The sequence below is a fragment of the Sturnira hondurensis genome, unplaced genomic scaffold, assembly GCF_014824575.4.
Source record: "Sturnira hondurensis isolate 20B ecotype Veracruz unplaced genomic scaffold, ASM1482457v3 Scaffold0002638, whole genome shotgun sequence".
Lineage (NCBI taxonomy): Eukaryota > Metazoa > Chordata > Mammalia > Chiroptera > Phyllostomidae > Sturnira > Sturnira hondurensis.
In genome coordinates this window covers 1702261-1723609 of record NW_028075269.1, presented here as the reverse complement: position 1 = coordinate 1723609, position 21349 = coordinate 1702261, and the positions used below count along the sequence as shown (strand labels likewise).

General features: G+C 44.1%; 1 protein-coding gene across 1 annotated transcript in view; it reads right to left on the bottom strand.

Moving 5' to 3' along the window:
• SLC6A5 (solute carrier family 6 member 5) overlaps positions 1-20192 on the bottom strand; it is a 70684-nt gene extending 50492 nt beyond the window's left edge. The window contains exon 1 of the mRNA XM_037040541.1: positions 19907-20192. Within this exon, the coding sequence (XP_036896436.1) occupies positions 19907-20192 (286 nt within the window). The remainder of the gene's footprint in view (positions 1-19906) is intronic.
• Between the last annotated feature and the right edge of the window lie 1157 nt (positions 20193-21349).

The window sequence follows — 21349 nt, the reverse complement described above, 5'->3', positions numbered from 1 at the left end:
CTAAGCCATATTATTTTATGTTTTTATTAGTTTTCATTTTTTTTCTGATGATAAAGACACTACATGTTCATTGTAGAAAATTTGGAACAGCCCAAAGGAGAAACATAAACATATATGTTTCCATCACTCCGAAATGTGTCTTCTTAACGTTTCAGTGTCAGAGCCTTGGACTTGCACGTCCAGGGAGATACAGTTTCATTCTTACAAACGTGAGACTATGATGCCCGGCCCTTTGTAATCTGCATTTTCCACTTACACTGTTGACACAGCCCCTCCCCATTGCCCTGAAATCTGCCTTATTATTTTTTTTAAATTTTATTTATTTATCTTTAGAGGAGAAGGGAAGGAGAGAAGGAGAGAAATATCAATGTATGGTTGCCTCTCGTGCGTCCCCTGCTAGGAACTGGCCTGCAACCCAGGCATGTGCCCCAACTGGGAATCGAACCACGATCATGTAGTTTGCAGGCCCACACTCAATCCACTGAGCTATGCCAGCGAGGGCTGCCTTATTATTTTTAATTGCTGCAGAGATTTCATAGTATGAATACTCTACAATTTAACTCATAAATAATCATCTCACATTTAGATCGTTTCGGATACTTATTGTAAATAGTACTGCGTTGTATATCTATAGCTATCTATATTTATCTTTGCTCACATCTCTAAATTGGATTCTTAGCATGGGTTTCTGACTATGAAATTAGTTTTAAAGGAATTGCACATTTTTGAGAATTGGATCCATCTAATCTGGACCAGTTTCTCTGATGTCTCCCTCCGGACACAAGTATGCGGCTGTGTGTGAGGAGGGACCCAAGCTCTGGGCAGAGGGAAACAGTTCCTTTGTTTCACTTCCTCTTTCTAGCGATGCCCAGCAACCTGCCAACTCCCCTGGCTGTACAAAAGCCATGAGAGCAAAAAGCCATAATAGGTTGCCATAAGGACTAAACCAGCTTTCTCTTTAGCCTAAAGGAATTTTTTAAATGAGAAGACTATTCCTTGGTAAATATAAATATTTGTAAATGTCACTAGGCACAATATCCAAATCTTTACAACTATTAGGACCAAACAAACAAGCCCATCTGTTTACAGAGGATTTAACTAAGCAGTTGTGAGAACTAATGCAAACACCGTTGAAATGTGCAGGGTTCATGAACGGTCCCTCTGCGGTGGGAATACCTGACTCAGGGCTCTCTCTGGCTTCTGCAGATTATGTGCACGATGACATGTTTTTCCACGTCATTAACTCGGGCACAGCTTTGGGGCCAAATGAGAAGCTGCATTCAAACCACTCTAAGAGTCTGGGTGATTGGTGGAGCTGACAAAGGAAAGGCCCTCTGTCCTTCACCGCTGTGGGAGCATTTGGGGCGTGTGACTGTCTGTGACGACTCATGGTTCAGTGATTCCATTGTTTCGTGAAGGCCTGGTTTCACTGATACAAGGGAAAAAGGTGGACTGTCCCACACGTGGTAACACTACCGAAGACATTTCCAATGGGTTTTTTCTCCTTTAAAATATGACTTTGTCATATTTGGCATTAAAATATTTTTTTTGTATTTCATTAGAGAAAAATACAAGCAAAAAGAAGAAAATAAACATCACCCCACTAGGACTCTTTCAGTTGGAATGGACAGAAACCTGACTCATAACCAGCTGAAACTCAACGTATCAAGTCATGGTTAGGCCAAGGTCAAAATGGAGCTAACCTCAAGTTGGGCTGAGGCCCAGGCTGCCCACAGTGTCAAGACCCTCTCTCTGAGTCTTGAACCCTGTTTGCCCATTTTTGTCGGGTATTTTTGGATTCTCATGTCATTGAAGTCATGTCCCCCAGAGTTCTGGGTTCCCGTGCTCATTATTGTCATCGCAGGGGAAACAGATGCATCTCTACTTCAGTTTGGGAAGTTTAGGGAAAGGACTCCAATAGGCCAGAGGCTGAGACAAGGCTGTCAATTCAGATAGATTATCTGGGAAAGGTTCTCAACTCAGGTGGCAAGGAAAGTGAGATGGGGAGAAGAGTCAGTTAGGAGACTGTGGGCACTTGCAGTTCAGGCCTGCGGGGCTCCCTCTGAGGAATCACACGAAGCATGTGTCAGAGTTCTCCCACTGGGGGACAAGGCAGCTAGGAGGCAATCTGTCCAGACTCTCATCCCTTTTGGCTGAGGACTGTCCCTAAGGGTGGTGGGGTATCTGCCTTTGGGCTGAGCCAGTTTCCATAGTGCTGGGAAAAGGTCTCCAGTAGAGGAACAGAGAGATGTGGATGCTTGAGGTGGGAAGCCGTCAGTGTGACAGAAATTGTGCAACACAGCTGCAGGTAAACCCAGAGATGAGACAAAGCACTGTGGGCTGGGGCACACAGCCGCTGCTATGCGTGACGTAGCTTGTTCCCTACTCCTTAGACCGATCGCACAGTGTCTCAGTCAGTCCAGCCTCAGCCACGTGTCCATGTTTTAAGCATGATGGGGCAGCATGCCGTGAATGGAAGCCCCGTCAACGCCCATGAGGTAATTACTCTTCCATATCATGTGTATTTATACATTTTTCCTTCTCAACTGTGATCATACCATCTATATACTTCATTTTGTACTTAACGATATTTACTAAACACATCGGTATATAGTGAACACTACTATATATGAATATACATCATAGAAGTATAAAATGTATCAGTCAATATATTTTTTACTTTTTAGTACTAAATGGACCATGATTAAAAGTGGACTGGAAAGATGAATATATGAAATCACCAGTAGTTCCTCTGCCCGGAGAAAAGCACTATAGAGATACAATGCCAGGTATCAGAGGAAGCTATCTTAAAAGGGGCATCAACTTTGGAGTCTTGGGGTTCAGGGTTTGAGTTCCAATTCTTATTACTAGCTATGTGATCTTGATCAATTTATTTAATCTCACAAAACCTCATATCTTAACTTACATGTAGTAAATGCTAGACAAAATGGCAGCTGTTACTATCATCCATAAAGTAAGGTAAAACTGTCACTATTTGCAGGTGACATGATACTGTGTATAGAAAACCCTAAAGGCCACCAAAAATTGTCAGAAGTAATAAATAAATTCAGCAAAGTTGCAGGATACCAAACCAATACACAAAAGTCTGTTGCATTTCTATAAACTAACAACAAACTATCAGAAAGAGAAATTAAGAAAATAGACCCATATACAATGACATCAAAAAGAGTAAAATGTGTAGGAATAAATTTAACAAGGAGGTGAAAGACCATTATGCTGGAAACTGTAAGACATTGATGAAAGAAATTGAAGAAACAAATATATGGAAAGATATTTGGTACTCATGGATTAGAAGAATTAATACTGTTAAAATATCAATGCTACCCAAAGCAGTCTACAGATTCAATGCAATCCCTACCAAAATTTCAGTGTTGTTTTTCACAGAAATACAACAAACAGTCCTAAAATTTGTGTGAGACCAGAAGACTCTGAATAGCCAAAGCAATCACGAAAAATAAAAATAAAACTGGAGGCATTATATTCCCAGATTTCAAACTATATTACAAAGCTACATTAATTAAAATAGTATGGTATTGACATAAACAGATACATAGATCAATGGAACAAAATAGAGAGCCCAAAATATACCCATACATTAATGGTCAATTAATTTATGAATAAAGAGCCAAGAATATACAATGGGGAAAGGACAGCCTCTTCAGTAAATAGTGCTGGTAAAACTGGATGGCCGCACACATACACACACACACAATGGAATACTATTCATCCATAAAAAGAATAAAATCTTACCGTCTTTGACACTATGGATGGACTTTGAAGGTATTATGCTAAGTGAAATAAGTCAGACAGAGAGAGATAAATAAATACTGTATGATCCCACTAACATGTGGAATCTCAACCCCAAAACAAAAACAAACTCATAGATACAGAGAACAGATTGGTGGTTACATGAGGTAGAGGGTAGGAGAAATGGGTGAAAGGATTCAAAAGGTACCAACTTCACATTATAAAAGAAGACACGGACCCTTGCTGGTATAGCTCAGTGGACTGAGTGTGGGCCTGTGAACCAAAGGGTCGCTGGTTCAGTTCCCAGTCAGGGCACATGCCTGGGTTGTGGGCTGGGACGCTGGTAGGAGGGTGCACAAGAGGCAACCACACATTGATGTTTCTCTCCTTCTTTTTCTCTCCCTCTTCCCCTCTCTAAAATAAATAAATAAATAAAATATTTTTGAAAAATAAAGAAGACGTGGAATATAATGTACAGCATGGTGGCTATAGTTAATAATACTGTATTGCATATTTGAAAGTTGGTAAGAGACTAGATCTTAAAAGTTCTCATCACAAGAAAAAAATTATAACTGTGTATGATGATGGAGGTTAATTAGATTTATTGTAGTGATTATTTCATAATGTACACAAATATTGAATCATTACATTATACACTTGAACTAACGTAATGCTATATGTCAATTATACCTCAATGATTAAAAAAATACAAATAATAAAATTAAATGAAGACCATCAGCCCCATCAGCATTGTTGTGAGACTTGAATTAGGTCACGCAGATAATGTGCTCAGGAGGAGAGCCTGAGGCATAGTAGGTGCTTAATTAATAGCCTCCTACTCTGATCCCTAACCTTACTGTAAGTCAGACTCTCCGACCCCCACAAAGATGTTGGGCAGCACAGCCCCACGAGGGGCACCTTACTCCAAAAGGTCCTCCCAAGCACCAAGATTGTTACCCTGCCACTCACCACCCCCTCAAAATTCCACCAATTCAAAATTTAGTATTATAACCAAGTTTTATTTTAAAAAAACAATTTAACATACTATTCAACTAACAAAATACATATTTATACTGTGGCAGAACCTTTATTAAATCACTCTCCCCCTTACACCTTGCCGACACGTTCAGAATCCAGAAGTGAAGAGCCTGGTTAGTGAAGAAAGAAAGGGAGAAACAGCTTTGCCCCACTGGCTGCTCTGGGGGGAATGGGGTTCCCAGCAGCAGAGGGGTTTGCACTGCCAGAGAGAGCACGACGTTTCTGGATTTTGGACAAGTCGGAAGAGAAAAACCGACCAGTGCAAAGATGCCTGAGAAGGGTGGAGTTTCCCTCCTACTTTTCCACTATTGTCTACCACCACTTCCAGAGGGTCACTAACAAGAATGAATACATGCGTCCCCATTGAACTGAGGTTCAGTTTCCAGTCTTTTCTCTGCATCTAAACAGCAGCAGCCCCAAATTGGGTATCAGATGCCCTGAGTCCAGCACCTATAGAGTTGTGTGACCTGGACAAAGTACTAGCTTTCCTGAGGCAGTGTCTGCAAGTGCAAATGGAGATAATAAAACTTGCTGTGCCACACTCTCAAAGCTCAGGCGAACACCGAATAAGGTCATGGAATGGGGAGAGCTATGTAAATTGTAAAACACTATTCAGTGTGGAGGCCCACAGATCGGGTTGAATCACATAGGTGTGTGTTTGTTGCGGGAGAAGGGTGTTGCTTAAAGAGAAGCATAACCAAGGAGGTCACTTAAACTGGCCATAGGGAGCAGGAAGAAAAACTAAAGCAACAGCAGCAAGAGTCTACACAGGACTCAACTGAGGAGCAAGAGGCAAACCCAGCACCTCCAGCAAGTCCAGTAGCCCTGTGTGGTCCGGCTGAGATCAACAATGGCAGGCCCAGCAAGCAACTGTTTTTCCCGAAAATGAATGGTGAACTGGAAGAGACTGAAGACAAACTGGAACAAGCCCGAAATAAACCGAGGGCCTGCGTGTGGACACCTGATAGGCAGACAATCACACTCCCCAGGGAGGGCTTCCCTGACAGTCCCACCATGACAGAGCTGTGGTGGGAAAACCAGGGGCTCGTTTCCCCATCAAGACTCAGGCTTTTTGAGAAAAAAAAAAAAACAAAGCAAGCCACATTCTCATACCACCCAGCTTTTAATGGTTAATGTAAAACTTACCAGATGAACCCTGCGTTTCAGCTTTTTTCCTCTTCCCCTTCCCTTTGCTTCCGAGGCCTGATGGCATCCAACTATTCCGAAGAAGTGGCAGCCTCTGAAAAGTGCCCCTTCTGGAACACGCAGACACTCGAGAAATGTTCCTGTTTAAAGAAGATAGAGGGTGAAACAGAAGTCTTGAGTCCATGGCTCACTGTTCAAACAGTTTGGAGGAATGAAACCCTGTAGATTTAAAATCATGAATCGAACATGCAAACTTCTAGTACAATGTAAAAATGGAACAAGCATCACTCTTAGCCTTGAGCATAGTGACCTGGAGACCCCGCATATGTCGTTTTTGCCAAGACTATGCACTGTGTGGTTGTTGTCGAACTTTTAGCTCAAATTCAAATGAGGTGAATTTTGCCTTTAAAGGGTTTAATTACTGAGAAACAACTTAACAGTGATGAGTGAATCAAATAATAGACATCAGTACAAGTAGTCCATGTATTTAACCATTTAGTTTCGGGCTCTGTATCACTGGCATAAGCCTTAAACCAGTGTGGTTTGAATCAGTGGTCTGTTCTCTGAATGGTCAGTTGCTAATACTGCAGATAACCTTACTGAGGACTTCAAACGCGAAGCTGTGGTATTGGGCTTAAACTGTTTGAAGCATTGCCCTGGCTGGTGTGGCTCAGTGGATTGAGCATAGGCCTGCGACTCAGACGATTGCGGTTCAATTCCCAGTCAGGGCACATGCCTGGGTTGCAGGCCGGTTCCCTGCAGGCCAACTCCCAGCAGGGGATGTTCGAAAGGCAACCATACATTGATGTTTCTCTCCCTCTCTCCTTCCCTTCCCCTCTAAAGATAAATAAATAAAATCTTTTAAAAAAGTAATGTGGGAATATTAGATACAATCACTTGTATCTAATCCTTCTGAATCTCACTAAAATGCACACTCTCCTCCTTCCCCTCCTCTTTCCGCAGCTACGTGTGATCTTGAGAGAAGACAAAGTTGCCATGTTTGTAAACTAGCTTTCTAGTTGCTGAGCTTTGCAAAGAAAGATGCCATAATTGCTTAAGGTGAAGGGCAAGAAAAGAGATAAGAAAGTACATTATTACGAGGGTCGATCGTAGAATATTTCTGAAGATCAAGGAGTTATTTTCCCCTGATTTACTTGTCAGCAGACATGAAGAAATAAAACTGCACACTCACCAGAAAATACTTGTGCAGAGTTACTCTTGCATGAGATTTCCTTCCCTACTTTTATTCTCTATCTTTCACACCTGCCCCCAAAGAATAGCTTTGTCATGACGTTCCAGCCCAAGTAAAGGGTTCTTTGAAGGCCCTCCCAAAGAGGGAGCTGGCTTGTGAATGGCAAGTAAAAGTATAGTAAATCGACTTCCGGCCAAGATGGAGGTGTAGGTGGAAACACTGTGCCCCCTCCCACAACTAAATTTAAAGACAGCTAAGTTTTAGAAACAAAAATGCAGCCAAAACAGTGAAAATTGAACTGTACAGAAGTCCAACAACAAAACCACTCAGCCAGACTGGTGAGAGGGGCGGAGTCAGCGGCAGAGTGGGGTCAGGCTGGAAAGATAGTTTGGTCCAACTGACCCAGGAACCGAAGCAGTTGGTGGACCCCAGGTGTGGGGTGGCAACAGGTAGACCCAGTGAGGGCGTAGGGCAGCTGGCTGACTGCAGGTTACACATTCGCGTGCAGATAAACCAAGCAAAGGAGTGAACAGTGAGACAGACAGCTCAGGCTAGGGTCCCAGCGGGAATTAGAGCCTGAAAGCACCAACTAGAAAGACTTTCTCAGGGTCGAGGGACCAGGAGAGGCTCCCAGGCCCACAGAGAGTTTGTTGGAGAGACCCACAGGGTCCTGGAGAGTACACGGGCCCACACACCCAGGAACAAGCACCAGAGGGGCTCAATTTGCTTGTGGGAAGCCATGGAGGGGACAGAAATCTGAGAGAGAGCAGAGTGGAGCAAAGTGCCATTTTTTTCCCCTCCCTGACCCCGCCCCCACAAAGAATGTCACAATCCAGCAACTGGGTCGCCTGGCCCTGGTGAACACCTAAGGCTCTTCCCCTCAAACATAACAGGTGCAAACAGACCAAACATTATGACTGAAGAACAGCTCAAAGCCTCAGAGCCTATAATTGTAAGTGACCAAGAAATAGCCAGCCTTTCAGATGCACAGTTCAAAATACTGGTGATCAGGATGCTCACAGAATTGGTTGATTTTAGCCACAAATTAGAGGAACATATGAAGGCTAAACTGATTGAAATGAAGGAAAATGCACAGGAAACCAATAGTGATGGAAAGGAAACTGGGATTCAAATCAAGGGAGTGAACCAGAAGGAAGAAAGAAACAACCAAACAGAAAAGAAGGAAGAAACAAGAATTCAAAAAAATGAGAGGCTTAGGAACCTCCGGGACATCTTTAAACGTTCCAACATCCAAATTATAGGGGTACCAGAAGGGGGAGAGGAACAACCACGAGTGGAAAACTTATTTGAACAAATAATAAAGGAGAACTTCCCCAGTCTGGCAAAGGAAATAGACTTCCAGGAAATCCAGGAAGCTCAGAGAGTCCCAAAGAAGTTGGACCCAAGAAGGAACACACCAAGGCACATCATAATTACATTAGCCAAGACCAAAATGAAGGAGAGAATCCTAGAAGCAGCAAGAGATAAGGGGACAGTCACCCACAAAGGAGTGCCCATCAGACTGTCAGCGGATTTCTCAAAAGAGACCTTATAGGCAAGAAGGGGCTGGAAAGAAGTATTCCAAGTCATGAAATCCAAAGACCTACAGCCAAGATTGCTTTTTCTAGCAAAACTTTCATTTAGAATGGAAGGACAGATAAAGTGCTTCTCAGGTAAGGTCAAATTCAAGGAGTTCATCATCACCAAGCCCTTATTATATGACATGTTAAAGGGACTTATCTAAGAAAAAGAAGATAAAAACTATGAACAGTGAAAGGGCAGCCAACTCAGTTATTAACAGCCACACCTAAAACAAAAGCAAACCAAGAGGACAGCTAGATCAGGAGCAGAACCATAGAAATGGAGATCACATGGAGGGTTAGCAACAGGGGAGTAGGAGGAGGCAAAGCGGGGAGAAGATAGAGAAAATAAGTAGTATAGATGGTAGGTAGAAAATAGACAGGGGGAGGGCAGGAATACTATGGGAAATACAGAATCTATAGAACTTGTGACACATGGACATGAACAAAAGGGGGAAAATGGTGGGGGAGGGGTGTGCAGGGTGGAGGGGAGTGAAGGGGGGAATGGGACAACTGTAATGGCATAATCAATAAAATATATTTAAAAAAAGAAAAGTATAGTAAATCAACATGAAACAAGAAAGATACTGGGGAATGGTTATCTGGAATTGGTTGGCTTTGATTAATACTTATTTCCCACATTCTATCTTTGATTACAGGCTCCTTCTTTAGAGGCCAAGGGAACACACTTATGGACAATTGGCCCAACAACTGACTGTTGAATACTTTATGGCTGATTAGTAAATTTTTTTGTCTCGTTTGAGTGCAGCTCACTAGCCACGGGCTTTGTGAGCACATGGGTATTTTGTCCTTTGAGCCAACAAAGGGAATTCTTCCTGCAGTAGCCTTCTAGAACTCACTAAGGTACTGATTTTTAACTCCTTTCACTGGCTTCATGTGAAACAACAACAAAAAAGCCTTTCCAACTGGGTTAATGTTTAACTTGGTTTACATTTCATATACTGCTCACATCGTGTAATATATGCTTGTGTATTCGACAACGACTTACAGGGCAGTATCTTTAGGCCAGGTATTCATAGAAATACTGCAACAGCCCTGGCCAGGTGGCTCAGTTGCTTGGAGCATTGTCCCAAACATCAGAGGGTTGTGGGTTGGATTCTCAATGGGGGCTCAGGTCCTTGGGTGAGGATTAAAAAAGGAAGGAATATAGAGAACAATGGGGAGGGGGGAGTGAGACAACTGTAATTGAACAACAACAACAAAATATATAAAAAATAAAAAGTCCTTAGGAAAAAGAATAAACAGACAAAGTTAGTCTTACAAAAGCCATATTGTTCAGTCTTCAGCTTTATAAATAAAGTGCTTTCTTGGTTCTTCCCTATCTTAACAAGAAACATTCTTTGGGGAAATCTCATTGGTAACCTATGATCCTATAATTGATGCTTCCCATGAATATATTTTTTAGTCCATACTTAATACAACATGTTCATTAATAATTTGTCTTTAATGTCTATTCAGGAATTACAACTAAGCTTAACCCATACAGAAGTTTTTTCTAAAAACAACACAACAGAATGTTCTGGACAAGATGGAGGTATAGGTGGGAACCCTTTGCTTCCTCGCACAACCAAAAGGAGAATAACCACCAATCTAAAATCAGTAAACAAGCAGAAGCTCCAGAAAATCAACCCGCATGGAACTCTGACAACCAAGGGATTAAAGAAACAGTGGAACAGACCAACCCGACCAGTGAGACAGGCAGACAAAGGGGACCCGTGGCAACGAGGCAGGCCATGCGGGCGGGGCTGGCTGAACGGGGAAACTGAGACTCAGAGCTGGCTGTGGACTACGGTGGTTGCTGAGGTGGGAGAAACTCCCAGTCTCACAAGAAAGTTTGTTGGAAAGTGGGGCTAGAGCTGAGCGGACAAGCTGCACTGTTCCCTCTCTGGCCCCTCCCCCACAGGCAGTGCTGCAGCTCAGCAGGAGGGCTGCCCTGCCCTGGTGAACACCTAAGGCCCTGCCCCCTCACAACTTAACAGGGGCCCTCAGCAAAGAAAGACGGCCCAAATGAAATAATAGAGCAAAGCTTCAGAAAGAGCTAAGTGACGGGGAGATAGCTAGCCTATCTGATGGAGAGTTTAAAGCCCTGGTAATCAAAATGCTCACAGAACTGGCTGAGGCTTGGTCAAAAAATGAAAGATACCCAAAGCGAAATAAAGCACAATATTCAGGGAACCCTCAGTGACAGGAAGGAAACCAGGACTCAAATCAACGATTTGGGACAAAAGGAAGAAATACACATCCAGCTGGAACAGAAGGAAGAAGCAAAAACATGAAGGGAGGCTGAGGAATCTCTAGGACAACGTGAAGTGCTCCAGTATCCGAATTAGAGGGGTGCCAGAAGGAAGAGAGCAAGAGCAAGAACTCTGAATACATAAGGGAGGAAAACTTCCCCAGTCTGGCGAAGCAAATAGACTTCCAGGAAGCCCAGAGAGTCCCAAAGAAGTTGGACCCAAGGAGGAACCCACCAAAGCACATCACCATTAAGTTACCCAAGATTAAAAATAAGGAGAGAATCTTAAAAGCAGCAAGAGGAAAGGAGAGAGTTACCTACAAAGGAGTGCCTGTAAGACTGTCAGATGATTTCTCAGAAGAAACCTTACAAGCGAGAAGGGGCTGGAAAAAAATATTTAAAGTCATGAAAGTTAAGGACCTACATCCAAGATTGCTCTACCCAGCAAAGCTGTTATTTAGAATGGAAGAGCAGATAAAGTGCTTCCCAGATAAGGTCAAGTTAAAGGAGTTCATCATCACCAAGCCCTGATTATGTGAAATGTTAAAGGGACTTATCTAAGAAATTGAAGAAGATCAAAAACTATGAAGAGTAAAATGACAACACACTCACAGCTATCTACAAATGAACCTAAAAAAAAAAAAAGAAAAAGAAAAACACCAAAAACTAAGCAAACAACTAGAATAGGAATAGAATCAGAGAATTGGACATCACATGGACCGTTTTCAACGGGGAGTGGGAAGGGAGGAATAAGAGGTAAAGGTACAGGGAAGAAGAAGCATAACTGATAGGCATAAACTAGACGGGGAGAGGTCAAAAGTGGTTTAGGAAACAGAGAATTCAAAGAACTTATATGTACGACCCATGGACATGAACTAAGGAGGGGGGGTGCTGGAGGGCTCGGGGGAGCAGGGCAGAGGAGGGATAAGGGGGGAAATTGGTAAAACTATAATAGCATAATCAATAAAATATACTAAAAACAACAAAAATAATACAGCAATAAATTAGACAGCTGCAGCCTCTGCCTTCATTACTTTTATGATCTATCTGGGAAGAGGACTATTAGGCTATTGTGATAGAGTATGATGAAGCTCATTTTAATTAATAACAGCAAACATTAACTGAATGATTATCAAGAACCAATTACAAAGTACATTACATGCATTTTTAATCCCTGTGACAACTGAGAAGTTACCAATAATTTATCTCCATTTAATAGAAGAAGAAACTAAGTCACAGAAAAGCACAAATAACATGCCTGAGGTTACTAACTAGTGGTGGGTAGGCAATCTGGCTTTGGAGCTTGTGCTTTTAGCCATTATGTTATAATTAAAGAAGTTAGAGATGCACAGGGTGGGAATGGGATTCTTTAATCTGGTACAGGTGTTCCCAATGGTGACCTCGCAGAGTCCTGAAGGACAAGCAGGATTCAGCCTGCGAAAGGTGGCTATATCCAGCATAAGTGCTTTCACCTTCAAGTCATGCCCACTCAACTATTGCATAAGCAAGAGGGGGTTATTTTTCTACGTACCAAAATGCCTGGTGCTAAGACTTTCTAGCAATGGTGTAGAGGCCCTAGGAAGTCTGGATTCTAGTCAGCATTGCGTTCCTTTCTCCCACTGGCCTGCAGCAGGTCCAGGTCCCACAGCTAATTTCTGGGAAAGAAAGCTAAGAGAGCACAGGGTTCAGAGATTTTGCTTGCACACCTTCCTATTATCAGGTAGGGAAAATCCTTCCAGATGTTTCACGGTGACTTCCTTATACAGATAATTAGTCAGAATTGGGTAACACGCCCACCTCTGGACCAGGTCTTGGGCCTGCCTTCCCTGAGATCAAGGAGTTCCAGGATTCTGTAGACAAAATGAAAACAGTAGGTTTTTAGTAGGTAACCAACAGGGTCTGCCAGAGCAGAAAAGAGTATTCTAGGCAAAAAGAATTGCATGTGCAAAGACTTGGCAGAAAACCAGAGTGTGACAACAGTGAGGCATGGGAAGAAGCTCAGTTTAGCAGGAGACAAGCTTGAATGACGGCAAGAGGTGACGCTGGAAAATGATGGAGAGCCTCAAGCATGAAGGGCCATGCATGCCATCCGAAGGAGTTTATTTTAGGCCATTGCTGTTTACAAAGATCACTGTGGCAGCGCTGTGAAGAATATTTGCGGGGATGGGACGGAAAGACCAGAGCCGGGAAACCAGTCGGGAAGAGGCTGCAGTGGTGCTGGAGAGAGCCACTGTTCGGAGCTCTGGCAGAGGCAGGATGATAGAGAGAGAGGTGGGCTGCCACGGGTCAGAAGTAGAACCGAAGACAGAGATTGAATTTGGGGTTGAAGACTGATAAAGATGGTCTGCACCTCCACTAGTTAAACCACACTAAGTCTGGCCCTGACCAGCGTGGCTCACTTGGTTGATTATCTGCCTGCAAAAGGAAAGGTCGCCGGTTCAATCCCCGGTCAGGGCACATGCCTGGGTGGTGGGCCTGGTTCCCAGTTGGTGTGTGTGAGAGACAGCTGATTGATGTTCCTCTTACACGTCAATGTTTCTCTCCCTGTCCTTCTCCTTCCTTTCCCCTATCTCTAAAAATAAAGAAATAAAATCCTAAAAAAAAATAACAGCACCAAGTCAGGACTGCCGAAGCCAATCTTTGGGATTCAAGTTTTCTACAGTGAGTTGGCAATCACTACAGAAGGAAATCCATAAGGCCCATTCATTTTTACAGCCCTGCTCTACTGCCACTGAGCTGTTTGCACTGCATGAAGGTTCCTTCCTCACTGCACAGCCCCACAGAAATTTTTGTTGAAGTCTTTGATAGCTTCTTCACTTTTTCTTCTCTGTCCTCACTCTCTCTCTCTGGAACTCCTGTTAATTGTGAAATCATCTAATTTTCTCATTATTGTTTTCTCACTGTCAGGTGGGTCATCACCCATTTTCAGTGTGGCACCCCACTTTCAGCAGTGCCTGGTGCCCCAAGATAAGAACCCTCCTGAATGTGCCTCCTCACGGGGAGCACTGCAACTCTGGGGGTTGGGAGGGTGCTCCCTGGGCAGTGTTGAGCAGGGGCGGTGATGTGGATGGTCAAGACGGGGCCTCTTATACAGACTTTCATCCCATTGCTTTGTTCTGAGCCTTCCCTGCACTTTGCATTTCAGAGGTAGTTAGTGCCTCCAATTTCTGAATCTCCAGGGAACTGGAGCACAAACTGGCTTCCTTTTCGGTGCCCCCACCTCAGGCTGGGGCTTGCGTCTTCTCTGGTCCACAAAGTCGGCCTCACTTGCCCACCTGCTTCTGCCTCTTTTGATCTACTGTTGACTGTCAGCACCACGGGATAGCACTTCTCTCAACAGGAGGCAAGAGAAACATGATGATATTAATTGGGAAAGAGTAAATGTGCTTCAGAGGCTGTAGATGGTTGCAGTGATGTTCCCCAAGGAATCAGTGTAACTGTGACATTGAATCTGGGCTTGGCCACTAAGTCTGTGACTTGCCAATGTGAGGCAGAGGCTCATGCATTGAGTTTTGTTCTCCGGCTTCTAGAAAGCTTGAGACCATCGGGTAAAGAAGCAAAGGCAAGCCTTCTAGATGGTGAGAGACCACACGGAGGGAGAAGCCAAACCATCCGAGCAGACTGCAGCCCTCAGTCCTGCCAGCTACCCACGGACTGCAAATAGGTGAGGTCGGTTAATACCAGCAGAAGATCCGCCCAGCTGAGCCCAGCCCAAGTCATGGACTCACAACTGTGAGTGACTACAGTGTTTTTTGTTTTAAGCAACTAAGTTTTGGGATGGCTTGTTATGCAAGTGATAACTGACACAGAGGTAGAACATTGAAGCTTTCTCCTTTGTTTCCTTTGCATTTACAAACCACGCCGAGCAAGGCTATGCTGTTTCAGTTCTACGTGTCCTTCTAAGTTTACACTTATTTTTATCCCTTCAGTACCATTTTAGTGTGGTTTGGGGAAGGAGTAAAAGTTAAAGTACATGTCAATTCCATCACATTTAACTGGAAGTTAAATTTACTTCTCTCTCCTCAGTCCAGCAAATATTCATTGGGCACCTAGTAGGCAGCGGCAGCCCCAAGCACTTGCAATGCAGCTCTTATTTAATCTTTACAATAACACTCTGCATTAGGCACTGGTTTCCACCTTTAACAGATAAGCAGCCAAGACTCAGTGAGGTTAAGCAACTTGCTGGATGGAGATCACACAATTAGTAAGGAGCGTCTTTAGAATTTGTGCTCTTGACTGAGTGTCAACAAAGCCCCGATAGTCCCAATACACTTTGTTGGACTGGGAAATAGACAGTAGAGAGGCACACACTGAGATGGATGTAAGGCCCATCACTGAATAGACTTGACCTGCCGGCCAACCATATGAGAGATGAAGGAGAAATGACGTCTAAGAACGCTGCTTCCTCTTGATGCGCCTTTGACCAGGTCTGATGCTGGATAGCACCCTGGCCAAAAAGGGGCAACCCAGTTATGGACGTCCTAATTGGGGAAGATGGACAGATTTGCTTCCAGGGGTTATCTCGGATATTTCTCTTTCTTCTCCCCTGCACCTTTAGATCCAGGCTCCACTGAGCATGGTTGTCAGCGTTGCTCACGGACTGCTTTTATTGGGGAAGATTGGTTGGTGCTACTTACAGGACATTTTCCCAGGGTAAATGGTAGTTTCTGATCTTGTTCCTCGGTGGTGGGTGGAGAGCTAAGCCCTGTGAGGCTCAGTATGGTTAATGGCTGCCGAATGGTTACAACTCCAGGCATTGCTTGGGAAGTATTCCCAGAGGGCTGGCAAATGCCTTTTGTGCTCTGTGTCAGGGACATTAAATGACGAGAAAAGCGTGTTCAATTTAGATCCATCTGGTCTGGGTTGCTTCTTTCCCTTCCTATTCTCCAGGAGAGAGAATTGTTCAAAGATACATTGTGATCACTTTAACCTGCTGGGAGGCCAGGGTGTTTGGGGCCCAGTGTTCTGAAGAGCAGAGATAGATGGCTCTGATTCTGACTGGTAGTATTTGAAGCTCAGAGCAGAGCTCATCATCTGGGTGCTGGCTACCCAGGACATAGAGCTTGTGGGGGAAGAAAGGGCATCTGGTCTGAGAACATCATGTGTAGCAAAAAATCATATGCATGTTTTGTTTTTTCTAGAAAAAAAAGGTCTTTTAAAGTACCTGCTAGCCAGCGTGTGACTGTCTGGAAGCTTTGATGAACAATGTCACTGGGCTCCAAATAAAACCCAAACCACACATTCTGGATTATCCACATGCCCTCCTTCTCAGTAAATGATGAGTTTGGAATAAGTGGTCAGCGAATCTCTAAACCACACGCATATATAATAGGGTAAAGTACATCTTTTAAAATTGTTGTACTGAGTTGTGATTGACAATGACATTCACTCATTTTTAAAGCATCATCAATTAAGTGTTTAATCACCTCACTGACTTTAGAAAATTTGACACGTTGGCCAACTGTCCCCACTAGGCAGTTTCCCAACATTTCTGTCCCCCCACAAAGTTCCCTTGTGTCTGTTTGCAGTCAATTCCATTCCCAGCTCCTGCCCCAGGCAACCACGGATCTACTTCCTGTCTCCACAGACTTGTCTTGTCTACAAACTCCACATAAACAGAACCATACAGTATACAGTCCTTCGCGTTTCCCTTCCTTTACTTAGCATCACCTTCTTGGAGGTTCACTGACATTGCGCCATGGATTGTTCCTTTGTTTCTTTTTACTGCTAGACGGCCTTCCAGGGAAGCGTTCTACGTTTCTCCTACTCTATCACCGGCTCATGGCCAGGGTGATTGTTCCCGTGTCTGACTATTGTGAGTAATGTCACCACGAACACTCCTGTATGAGTCTCTATGTGGACATGTGTTTCCATCTATCCTGGGCATGTATCAACACTTACAAGTGAAATTTGCTGGGTTCGCTTTATTTCTATTATTATTTAATCAAGAGTTGTTTAACTTCTTTGGGAACTCCTCTTGGAACACTGACACCGCGCGTGGTACCCGAGTCACCAACATAGCACCCTTGCATCCACGTGCATTTGGAGTCACTGCAGCCACGTACGTCAGATCATACCCGTGGTCGTGTGCACAGGCGTCAGCCTCAGGCTTCTTCGTGATGTCTCTGGCTGGGCTGCACCCAGACACATTCATACAGCAGAATATATTACTTCTAATACATTACTTTCTTTTAACTTCAGTACAGTGTAACATAGTATGATATATGATTAATATAATACAATATAATACAATATGATGGGGGACCAAAAAAACTGAAATTATCTTCTGGAGGGGTGGACCTCTCGTAGTATAGGCTTCCCCCAATAGGTGAGTGTTCTAGGAACCCATCTGTATCAGTGTACCAGCTGGCATTGTTGTGAGAGGCTGCATTCAGCTTTAGTGAATATTTTCTGAAGACTCTTTCAACGCATTTGCCCATTTCATGATGGGTGATTTACAAGTGCACCTGCTCACACCACACTGAGTGTTCAGCAGTTTTTGACCAAAAATGGCAGGACCTCCATGCCCCACCCTCCCTATATACTGGATCTTGCCTCAAGCAACTTCTTTTTGTTTCCCCACGTGAAAAAAGTCCTCAAAGGGAAACATTTGCCATTGTGCAGGAGGTGAAACAAAAAACGGCAGAAGCACTAAAAGGCATCAAAATTGGCAAGTTCAAAATCTGTTCTGAATAGTGGAAAAAGTCTTGATAGATGTATTACACCGAATGGAGAACACTTTGATGGTGACTGAAGTTTAAACATATAAGAACGTATACCCAATTTTTATGATAAATTCCATTTAGGGGATCCTGGGTCCCCTTTATAGAATATAAAATGAATACTATAATAATTTTAAAAACTCACATATACAGGTAGCTTACATTATTGGGTTGGCCAAAAAGTTGATTCAGGGTTTTGTTTTTGATACGATGGCTCTAGGAGTGCTCAGCTGCCTTCAACTCCACTTGAAACAGTTTTGTTAGATTGTGTTGTGACAGCTGTCGTATCAGTGTGCATTTAATAAATCTTATCAAAATTGGTAAATTTTTGTGCAGCTGTTTTAATACTGAAGATGGGAGAAAATGCACAAATTTTGGCATGTTATGCTTTATTATTTCAAGAAAGGTAAAAAGGCAACTGAAATGCAGAAAGAGATTTGTGCAGTGTATGGAGAAGGTGCTGTGACTGGTCGAATGTGTCAAAAGTGATTTGCAAAGTTTCTGGTACTATTGACATTTTGGCCAAATAATTCTTTGCTGTGGGGCTGTCTTATGCCTTGGAAGATGTTTAGCAGCACCCCTGGCCTCTACCCCCTAGAAGCCAATAGCAGGAGATAGCTGGCATTCTCAAAATACCCAGATCAATAAAGTTATTGGTGAAACTGAAAAATGTGCCTTTTATTTTATGAAAAAAATGTACTGGACTTTTTGGCCAGCCCAATGTTGGTGTCATTTCGGGATAGGAAGGCTGTCTTGAGACAGATTGGGAAGGGCTGGTGTTTTAATGGCCTTGATACCTGTGAGTTTTTAATCCTGAGAGGCTTAATTAGAAGGGTGACTGGTCATCCTGATTTGAAGCAAACAGCAAATGAAAGCAATTGTTGTGCACCAGTGGCTTTGATCCTCAGACTGTGGCCTAGTTCTTGCGGGCCAGATGCAGAGAGTCTGAGAGGGATGAACAAGCCCAAGAGACCCATCAGGAAGATGTACAGAAAGGCTCTCAGGTTCCGCCCCTCAGCCTGGGTTTCGGAGTGAAGCACCACTGCACAGACTCACAGCTGACCCAGCAGCAGGCTGGGCCCTGAGAGCCCCAAGCACGGCCCCACATCGACACGTGCAGAAAGGAGGCCTGGAAAATGGGGTGGGAGGGAGGGGCTGACAAGCCACAGCACAGTCAGCCAGCTCTGGGGGATCGATCCTAGGAGCCTGATAATTAAATGTCTCTTCAATCGGACACTCTGTAGTAATTCAGGGAAGACACTGAGCCCTGTGAGGGGAAGGCTGAGACAGAGAACAGAATGCAGTCTCTCTCCTTTCCTGCCCAAGCAGCTCTGAGCCAGACTTTCCTCCCTGACCCCCATCAGCCCCCTGCCCTCTACCAAATTAATCTGACTGACCTTCCCAGGTAAGAAGGCAGCACTTCCCTGCTGGTACTCAGGCAAAGGTGTTTGGGAGGTCTGGCCACCTCCACCTACTGCTGTTTATTAAAGTATGTCTGTGTTACTTTACCTCCATGGGGTCCAGGAAAATAAAATGATCTCCATCCATTCAGTGCCCTTTTTGTCCCCTCCTTGCAGGGACTGGAGATAGTTGATTCGTCCCTGGATCTGGCTCTGCACCTGCTCTGGCCTCCCACACCATTTAAAGAAGAGAAGAACAGTCATTAGAGCAGTATATTTGACCCTGGGAGATCAGGCCATGCAGGCAGCCCAAGTGTGGCTCTGGCACCCTCTCTCTATCACCTGCAAGTTGGGTGAAGACAAAGAACCCCAAGGTTGGGGTCAATGCCACTGGGAGGTCCTCTCTGGAAGAGGGGCATATGGAAGGGGCAGGGAAATCAGCATTGTTTTGTCACCCCAGGTGAAGCCATCATATAACTCTGGGTTTTAGATTAAAAACATTTTTTTAAACAGAGATCCAGACCTTGGCAATTCATTCATGCGCACAGCAGTCGTCTGGAAAGAGGGCATCTTTCCAAAGGGGCCTCTGGTGCTCCAACGGGTGTCTTGAGCCATGGAGACTGGGGAGCTCTCCTAGGACACAGCAGCCCTGTGCCCTCCTCCCTCCCTCCCCACAGGGACACTGGCTTGGACCCGGGCAGGACTGAGGCCTGGCCTTATTTGTTGGGCTGCCCACATGGTGGTGGCCCTGGTGCCATATGGAGCTTGGCAGTTCTTGCCCAGGGCTAGGCACCAACCTTCCTTACCTCTTACACCCACGGCAAGCTCCAAAGCTGGCCTGAAGTCTCTCAGTTGTAGACACACAGAGGCAACCATTTGGGTCTTTCTGTGCAGCCTCTGTGGGGTTTGGGCTGTGGCCTGAGCTGCCACTTGAATGTCGTAGCACAGGGCTGGGCCTCCAGGGTGGGCAGGAAGGGAGGGCTGTGGAGGGGCGCACCATGGAGTGCAGGCTCTGATGTCAGGGCAGTCTGCTGTAAAGGCCGGGCTGCACAAACTGTCGTTTCCCACTGCTTGCTGCATTGCCACCGTCATTGTCTTGTGTTTATGACACAGGAATCACTGGCTGTGGAACAATTACTGTGTTGCAGACAAAACATTATGACTGGAGGGGAGAGAAAAACAAATAGCAGGCACTTTGAAATCTGGCTTCTTCAGTGCTTCTGCAGAAAACTTCCCAGGTGCAGAGCAATAGGGGTGCCAGGAAGCTGCTGGATTACAGACAGTTCCCTTCTTCCAAAGGGAAAGGAAGAAAGAGCAGTCATCCTGGTTTAGGTAAGGGAGCCAGGAGTGCATGCCCTGCAAGCAGATTGCAGTACCTGTCTGGGCACCTAAGAAAGCTGAATTCGGGGCTTTAAAAAAGAAGAGAGAAATGACCATACCCCCTGCTTTTAAGAACCAGTGAGAGAAACAGTACAAAGGGTCATTTTTAACTCAGTTATTCGCTCACTGCTGATTTAAGCACACACTCTCATTGCACACAGGTAGACATATAATATAGAGAATGCAATAGAGTATACAGAAAGCTAGGCAGGACAGAAAGAGGTTATGGCCACAGGCCTTGGAGTCAAGCTTTCTGTATCTGCATCTGACCCCTCAACTTTCTGTCTTTGAACTCTCTGATCCTTGATTTCTCATCTGAAGCCTAATAAAGCTGTTATGAGGGTTAAATGAAATCTATGGAAAGTGCTTAGAACAGGGCCAGGCATATGATAAGTATCCCATCGATCATTAGCAGTTACTAAGTGCTTGACCACTGGTTTTCACATACGGTAGCTAACTTGTGAATGAGCTACTTTTTGGAGGAGAGTAGTGGGATTTTGTTACTACATGCAAACTAAGTTGCCCAGCTCCTGTCCCTTCACTGGGCACTAATATGAACACGTTCATCCTTCTCCTGTAGGGCTAAGCTCCTTTCAAGATGTGCTTATATTCCATAAAATGTTAAATTGGGCAAGGTCAAATATATCACCATGTCCAGATGATTTAACTGTTGAAGTGTTCAATTCAATTGTTTTTCGTATATTTACAGAGTTGACCAACCACCACCATAAGCTAATTTTAAATCATCATCACCCTCCAAAAACGTGTATCTGTGACCAATCATTTCCCATTCCCCTTCCCTCCCCCTCCCAGACTTAGATTACTACTAATATATTTTCTGTCTCTCTGAACACTTTATAAAAATGGAA